This window comes from Ostrinia nubilalis, chromosome 21 (assembly GCF_963855985.1).
Source record: "Ostrinia nubilalis chromosome 21, ilOstNubi1.1, whole genome shotgun sequence".
NCBI lineage: Eukaryota > Metazoa > Arthropoda > Insecta > Lepidoptera > Crambidae > Ostrinia > Ostrinia nubilalis.
Window position 1 is genome coordinate 2,455,195 of NC_087108.1, and position 9,102 is coordinate 2,464,296.

At 38.6% G+C, this 9,102-nt stretch overlaps 1 protein-coding gene across 1 annotated transcript; it reads left to right on the plus strand.

The window, feature by feature from the left end:
* Positions 1-1,402: 1,402 nt before the first annotated feature.
* On the plus strand, positions 1,403-2,096 carry LOC135081962 (uncharacterized). The gene has a single exon (XM_063976710.1). It carries the CDS (start codon positions 1,416-1,418, stop codon positions 1,935-1,937), a length of 522 nt encoding a protein of 173 aa, XP_063832780.1. The 5' UTR covers positions 1,403-1,415; the 3' UTR covers positions 1,938-2,096.
* Positions 2,097-9,102: the final 7,006 nt, after the last annotated feature.

Genomic DNA, 9,102 nt, shown 5'->3' on the forward strand with positions numbered 1-9,102 from the left:
ACGGCGGACCGAATCGATCGCGCCCAGCACGCTACCATAAATTACTTTTTACGCTACACAATTCGAAGAAAGCTATGCATGACTTGCCAACAGTCACTCGAGACCGCCGCGCGAGCTCGATCGTCCTCCCAATCTCAATTATCCACTCCACCAAACTGGCCGCGAATCACAGGGACCCGCGATACGACGTCCCCCTCCGAGCCCAAAGCGTCAGCCTCGCAGAACGACCCCGCTCCCAATATGCGAGGACCGTCCGAAGCGCTGACCCCAACCGGTCCAGATACGCTGAGAAACAATTCATCCACCAAAGACCCAAATCCAATACGAAAATCCGCCCCAAACCGAGCACCGTAACAGTAAAACAACAAAACCGAAAAGTCCCCGAGAAAGTCCCGTGCGCCATCTCCGTACAAACCCTTTCAATTCCCATGAAGTACGCGGACGAACTCAAAAGACATTCAACCTCCAAATCTGCGAATCAAAACAAGACTAAGACTCGTAATCCTCCTAAACAGGTCAGCGACAAGAGGCTCTGCCAGACCGTCTGCGGGAAAGAGACAGAGAACAAGCTGTTGGTGCAGATCAGCGAAGCCGACCAAGTGTCCGACTTTGAAAGGATTCTTAATACTAATGCAATACTGTGCGAGAGGGCTCACGGACACGTGTGGAGGCGTCGGCTCGCCAACGCGCCTTCCGCGGCCGTCGTGTCGCGCCCCCGCTCATCTTACTCCCTCTACACGGTAAGCCAGGCCTACCACTACCTCTTCCGACAGCACGAGGAGTCCCTCCAGCCTCTCATCGACCAATATCGCCAAGATAACGCCGAGAAGAAAACCGAACTCCCCGAAAGCCTCCTTGGAAGAAACTGGTACGAAAACCTTCAAGATCTCTCCGAATTCTACGAGGACGACCAAACCTTGAAACAGGAGATCGAAACAATCACTGATCAAATCGTCTCTGACGAGGTCAAAGCTGACGAAAAGAGAAGCAAGAATTTTAACGTCAATTTAACTGATTTGATCACTTTACGCGTCAGTGGGGAAGGTTTCTCCCCCGTTCCAGATCTTGGCCCCTCGCCAGACATCGACAAGTCCGAGGGAGACGACGAGAAGGAATGGCTCTCTCCGATTATGAACGCAAACTCCGATGATAGCCAGGACAACCCCAACGTGGATTGTCTAGCACAAAATCTGACCTCGATTAAAATCGACAACGATGCTAAAGTGCCGACAATAACGTTCAGCAATTGTTGCGACGGGTGCGCCAAGAGTGATTCGCCGAACAATTCCGACGTCGTCATTCATTTGACCGTGCCCTCCGTGGACAGCATTGATGAGGCGCGCCCGCCTATGATGTGACCTCGGTCGTTGTCCATGTAAATTATTCCACTAACGAGACTCGTTACTAATCACGAGATGATTGCGATAGAGGCGGAGCAGCCGGCGATGCCGAAAGAACAGTTGCCGAAAACGGAGCCCACAACCTCGCAGAGAACATTGACCAGATCCAGCGCTGTGAGTCAGAAATCCGTTGAAATCACGGTCCACCCAGAGGGGTCCAATAATCCGCTGCATCGGTCAAAGCTAGCGCCGACGAGGTCGTCTTCAGAGACGCAGTCTTCCGGGAAGAAAATGTTGAATCTTCGTAAGACGAAGAATTCTTCTATAGAGTCCACGATGAGCCTGCCGAACCAGAAGTCTTTGGAGAAGAAGCACGGCAGTTTGAGGCACCAGAAGGCTATCGGGGCTCACTCGGACATCACTCTGAGCACGCAGCCGTCGATCCAGGACGACAGGAAGGCGCTGAGGGAAGCGCTATATCAGGGTATCTTTCATAGGCATAGGAGGACAATATTTGCCGTGGGATCCTTCCTGAGGATGCTGCGCAGCAAAACGTCCAACTATGACTCGATAAGGTCCGACTCGGACGAGATATAGCACCCGTAGGGTTAGTGACTGTTAAATTTTTATACTAAACTGGTGCCACAGACTGTATGATGTGCTTTTATAGTTAAAGGAGAGAGTTACCAAGTAAAATGTTATTAGATATAGGTTAAGTATTTTTATTTGTATTAAAATGTTCCTAATTAGTTGTGATGTTTAGTTTTTGTGAACCCCGCTTGGAAGTTATTCGCAATTGTGTACTGAAATGGAGGTTAGGTATGTGCGAAGACGTAGAGTAACATTGCAAGAACCTTGAAACAATGTAGTATTAATCCATTGATTATAATTAAGTCTAAGGACATCATCCATTTTGGTCCAAAATCAAAAGTGCCGGCCAAAAAATAAAAGTGCTGTATTCTGATAGAATACGTCCGCCTTAGCATTTATTACTATGGCACCAAAGCTGTAGCACCACTGTGCATCGTAGTATTTGAGTTCTAAAAATATATGAAACGACTGACTTTGATCTCAAATACTACGACGCACAGTGGTGCTACAGCTTTGGTGTCATAGTAACAAATGCTAAGGCGGACGTATTCTGTCAGAATACAGCACTTTTTTTTTATTGGCTGACATTTTTGATTTTGAACAAAAAATGTATGAATCGTCGATGAATTTTAGATCTCAAATACTCAACGCACAGTGGTGCTACAGCTTTGGTGCCATAGTAACAAATGCTAAGGCGGACGTATTCTGTCAGAATACAGCACTTTATTTTTTATTGGCCGACACTTTTGATTTTGAACAAAAAATGTATGAATAGTCGATGACTTTTAGATCTCAAATACTCGACGCACAGTGGAGCTACGGCTTTGGTGCCATAGTAACAAATGCTAAGGCAGACGTATTCTGTCAGAATACAGCACTTTTTTTTGTTGGCCGGCACTTTTGATTTTGGACCAAAAATATATGAAACGTGGATGATGTCCTTTGTGGATTAATTGGAGTAATTGACGATGAATTGTTACGATGGACTATCCTAAACTTTTTATGACATTCTGATCCAGTTATAAAAGGCAAATAGGCTTTTATAAAGCGCTTTTACACGTCTTATAACTTAATAGAAATGATCGTGTATTAAAAGGATCAAATATGACCCAGTAACCCTTTCTGTACTGGATATAAATGTTTTTTATCCTTCAGTTGAAATACGATTCAGTGGCGACTTTGATATATTGTCATTCATTTATTCAGGTGCATGTCTTTAAATACCTCTTTATCATGAAAAGGTGATTTAAATTCAAACTCGAAGTCCTTTTAAAAGTTTAACTCGGTAATGGGCAAAAGGACTTAGTTTGCTTTGTTGTTCCTTTCATACCGTCTACGGTAAATGCTTTTGATCTTGTTTAAATTTCGGTCATTAAATATCATAAAGAATGTTTTAAAGGCATTTTACTTTCTATAGAAGTAGTAAAACGGTAATTGTTATGTACACAATAGAACATAAAGCACTTTAAAATCATACTTAGTGTTAATTGGTGTTACAGTATACATTAAACAACAATAAGTAATTAAAAAGATCGTAACCAATCGGTTTGTTGTCGGTTCGAGATTTGAGGGTCACTAGTTCGATCCCCGACGAATGCACTTCTCAAGAACATATTTAGTTTACTTGCAGGATCTAACGGGATATTAGACTATATTTAGGTCAAAAATGCTTTAATGAAACTCATTACTGAATCTATGCCTGAGTCAGAATCAATTCTTGAGCTTCGTTTCACAATACAAGCCTGTGAGGCTATGGTATCTTACTCTATACGCGGCGTATGTGCAATGACGTCAGCGTCACACATTCCTTTCGACGTCCACAGGGTCCATACGCCGATGTCAACGTCTGTGAGACCACAAGAGTACATTTCTATAGTAAGCATTTTGACGGGGCCTACGGCGTTTAAAGGAGACCAGAGCCTAAGCAGTAAATTCTGTTTTATTCCACAATAACTTCAAACGATTAAGTAGTGGAATATCAAAGTTTTTCGGTATAGAAATGAGTCAAGGCCACGTGACCTTACCATAGACACGCGATCCTGCTATTGTACAGGCGGCCCTTCAAGCTAATCTGTGGCACTTATGTAGTTGTGATACGGTTGATATTGCCACAAAATTATCGCTTATATGCTGTCTGTACCAATGTATTTTTATTACAATTAATCATTACAAATATGTATATTTTATTCGTATTTTGGAGTTGATGTATTTAAAAATCTATTAGGAATGGAATTGAGAACACAAATCATAGACGCGTTGACATAAAAATCATAGGTCAATTCAGTTTTCAGTGGTATTTCAGTATTTTTCCTTATAAGCCATTTTAAATTGCAAAAATATACAAACTTTTGTCTTGAAGAGCAAGTTATAAAATATTAATTTCTTTAATGTTAATTAATAAAGTGTTATTAATTCCAATCACCTCTTTGAATAAATGAATGCATAAAAAAAGTTATACGAACTTCAGAAATTACTTATTAAGTAATTTTATCACGTTTTTTGTCATACAAAAGGTATAATAAAATGCAATGTTACTCTACGTATCGAGCTAGATTGTAAGATAAAACTTGAAAGGTATATTTTAGCGACTGTAGTTTCCTCTTTATAGAATTTTCAGGATTCATCTGGAATTTTAAGCTTTCGCATTCCATTTAAAATAGTGAAAAACGGGTGTCAACGCGACATTATTTATATGAGTTACATGAGTACTTACAGCTTGATATTTCAGATAGCCGTAGTCACAACAAGCATACAATAAAAATGTCGCGTTGAGAACTTGAGACCCGTGTTTCTCTATTTATTATTAATCTGGAAATTAACTAAGGAAACGTCTCCTAGGGCAGTGGTTCCCAAAGTTATCTAATACAAGTTCCCAAGCTCGGGATCCACCTATAGGATATTTCGCCCGCTGCTGCCCAGCGGTTGGATCGGTAGGGTGGTGTGTCGTATTACAGGCAGGGCCCACTCAATGTTCGCTCGCGACCCACCACTGGGTCGCGACCCATAGTTTGGGAAACCCTGTCCTAGGGTACAATTGGAAAAAGCTTTCTAACTTTTTGTTGAAATTGCTCTACTATTTCGTAAGTACTACAAGTAGTCCATCTTGATAAATTCCATTACACGTAAGTGCTATGCGAAAGTCAACTTAGGGTTGCCTAATTGGTTTCGGAACGTGAGTATCTACTAACGCTAATTACGGAATAACCTACGGAAAGTAATTAACGTTATTGCCACGCTAAACTCGTTAGAAATAGTTTACTAAAAATAATTTGAGAAATATTCGCATTTGAGTGTAGTTGCTAACTGAATGGGCTAAAAAAAAGAAAAAAAACATACAGTCGAATTGAGAGCCGAACGGACGGAAATTAGTACAAAAATAAGTATAATAAATAATATATTACTTATTTTCTTAGCTAAAAAAAGAAAAAAAATATTGGCTTTTTTTTTCAATAAAGAGATTGTATTTAGTTAAGTATCGGTATACTAAAATTGCTATTGTCATTTCGAAAGGCCTTCGCTTCGTTGTTTTTTTGGAGTTAAACTTCCACATATTTTTGAAGCGATCAAAACGTGCCACTTGTCTGACCCCTGGTTTCTTCTATCCTTGAGTCTTGGAGGTCACTTCAAGTAGCTATGTGGATAATCGAAAACACGTCGCTTGACCTTACCTGCCAGCGTGTCGCTCACGCTGATTTCATGAAAGTAATGAAACAGGTCGGGTTACCTTATACACTCTCGGCCAGAGAATTTGGCACGGAATATCCCAACAGTATTTCTGATGATTTTGGACTAAGTAAACAATGTTTGATTCTTTGTTTTAGTGTGAAAATATAGGTTACCTATTATAATTAGAAAAATGATTTCTTCATGAAATTCATGTTATTTTTTTTGTAATTTTTTGAGAAAACTGGAGTGTAAGAGCGGATTTAAAGTCATCGGCGGGAAACAAAAATTCCCTTAGTTTTTCGCTTTATTCCAAAGGCAAATAAGTTTTAAATCTGTTAATGGATACGCATATCTGAATACGCATGTCCATAAATTGGCCCTACTGCTGCAAAATAAAAAAAAAATGTAAAAGTTCGTAAAAATGTAGAGGAATTTCCATGGACTTTTATCAAGCTTTTTCTGATGTCACTATTTACATTTTGCCAACCTGTCCATTACGTCCATTACACAGCTTGTGTGTGTATTGATCGACCTGTTTCTCAGTTTGGGCTGCCCTATTCACAGTTTTTCTAGGCCGACGGTCTGTCTGTTCGAATTACACCAATTATCAGAAGTGAACTAGCTAATGCTGACCTATTTCAGTCACTTTTCAAGACAATTTAGTTAAAAATAGTAGAACAATTTCTTTATTGAGTGAAGTGTTTGTATTACTAAGTACACTTCCAGACAGTGAATATGTTACGGTCAAAGTGATAAATGTGAAAATTATGAATAATCGCCGGTTATTGTGAATAATTACCGCATGTTTTGGTAAATGTGATTAATATGAGGTCATTTATGTGTGTATAAAACTAAATAGGCGGCCTAGGGGTGGCCCTGTTATAGGCATCATGGAAAAGTAATATTATGCAAGAAACATTCCAAACTCATTATGCCAAATTATATTAATATATGATATCAAAACGTTCAAAAGTTTGGCTGTACACGAGCACGTACACAAGATGTTGTTCTCTTTTATAAAATTTGTTAGTACTAAGGTTGAATTATTAAATAATCACTGTTAAATGTGATTAATTTATCACTCTTACCGCGACTGTCGGTAATTATTCATAATAACCGGTTATTATTAATAATTTTCAATTTATCACATTAACCGTAACAAATATACAAACAAATATTATTATTTTGTAAGATGTTTAATTAGTATTCCAGGGTTGCCTATGCTGTCAAGGCAAAGTTAAGATATTATTTTGTGTGTATGTAAAAACATATTTGGTTGTGAAACTGAAATAGATATGCCTGATTTTACTGCATTAAAAATAGCTACTGAAGAGTTAAGATATACCTTTCAAGTGTAAAAGTGATGCTTTGAATAGAGCTTATAATAATTACGTAGTCCAAAATATCCGTATATGATGTTATTAGTAGTATTGTATTATTTTGCGATAATTATTAGAAATTAACCAATTGATATTGTAAATAGGAAGGTGACCTAAGGAAGTGTTGCCTCATTGGTCCGCGAGAAACATCTAAAATGGGGTAATTTTGTTTGGGGTATCGTTTTTCCACTAACTGGCAATGAAAATGGTGACGATTTATATGTGGTACGTGCTGTCGCAGGAGAACCAAAGTAACCGACATAGCTCGCAGAATTGCTAAAATCAAGTGGCAGTGGGCGGGGCACATAGCTCGTAGAGACGATGGCCGTTGGGGCAGGAAAGTTCTCGAGTGGCGACCACGGGCTGGAAGACGTAGCGTGGGCAGGCCTCCTACTAGGTGGACCGACGATCTGGTAAAGGTCGCGGGAAGAGCCTGGATGCGGGCAGCGCAGGACCGTTCATTGTGGAAAACCTTGGGGGAGGCCTTTGTCCAGCAGTGGACGTCATTTGGCTGAAACGAGAACGACGACGTGCTGTGCTTTATGCCAAAAAATATCTGATGTGTATTACTGAAAGCTAAAGACAGTCACGTTAAGAACTTACATTTTAAACACATTCACAAGTCTATGCGTAGAAAGTCGCCTTTTTCTTTGCAGGGTGTTGGAAAAACATTGATTCTCCGTCGACTGTGTGCTCATTGCGAGTATTACCTATTAGATAGATTTTGGTAAACGCATAAATTCAAATCCTGAAATATGATGATTTTTAAAGTAACCCGTATGAAAAAACATTTAAATAATACCGCCAGTTGGCGCCACCACTATGAAAGTGAACAACAAAAGCTGTGTTTTTGAAACTCGCAGTAAGCACTGGTCAAAACAGCGGGTAGTCGGAAGAATCGGATCGTGGATACATTTTTGGAACATTTTATGCACTTTTTATATATTTGTACATCCATGAACGTTTTTTTACGGACGTGTTGTTGTGAAAAGTAGATTTTTATTAAAGTTGAACTCGTTTGCAAAAAATGTTACGTGGCGACTTAGTAAATATGATTTAATATTTAAAATTTATTTATGCTTGATAGTTATTTATTTATTTATGAATATTTAAATTACTTACTTAATTTACCTGTTCTTAAACATTGGATATTTGACAATCTATGGTTAAATTATTAAATTATTTGTTAAATTGTTGTAAGTGTATTGTCGATGATACTGAATAAACATTTTTTCTTTCTTTCTTTCTAAATTAGATCAGCGTAGTTTTTTTGCAAGCGAGTGTAAAGCACGTGGTAACGATATCGCAATCATGTAATGAAAAAATTTAAAATTAATTCAAAAGTTTGTTTTTAAAATAACTTTGTTATTATACTTTCAAATTATCGAGTACCTACTCACCAATGTTGTGTGTGAGTGATTAAAATTTGGCTTCACTGAAAAAAGTTGTTCAAAGAAAAAGTTTCGTCCTTTGCGTGTTTTAAAATGAAAGTGAAAAGAAACAATTATTACTTCCCAAAATAAGAAAGTAAAATAAAGCATAATACTGTCCCTACTTTTTAACTAATAAAGCTTAAATCTAAATAAATTTTAACAGGTGAACTATCACATCATTTTAACTGTATAATACAAAAAAATACCTAGATCTAAACTAAGTAGAGCTTGTTATAGCGACTTAAATGGATAAACATTAGTAAACAATAATACACATTAATATACTTACATATTTATAGATTATTCGTATTATGTGCAACACACACGCCCGTATTCACAAGTATTACCTACCTACGAGGTCTCACAGTGCCCATGGACGCACATGGTGACATACGAACCAAGCACAGAGCTCTATTCAACGTTGTGCGTTCGATTTGCTGCTTCATTTAAGCAAGCATCGTTTGTGAATACGGGCGACACTGTCTCCAAGAAAAATCGAACCTGCAACGGTCGCTAATACAACTTCTAAGCAAGAGAAAACTATAGATAGGTACCTATACCTTCATCTTCAAGCACGCTCTTCAGAAATTCATGAACCCTAGTTAATTCAAGATTGGCGACATCTCTTGGGAGCTTACCTATACAAGAGATTAATGTTTGAACAGTCAAGTTCAACGTTGTTTGTTTTAACTG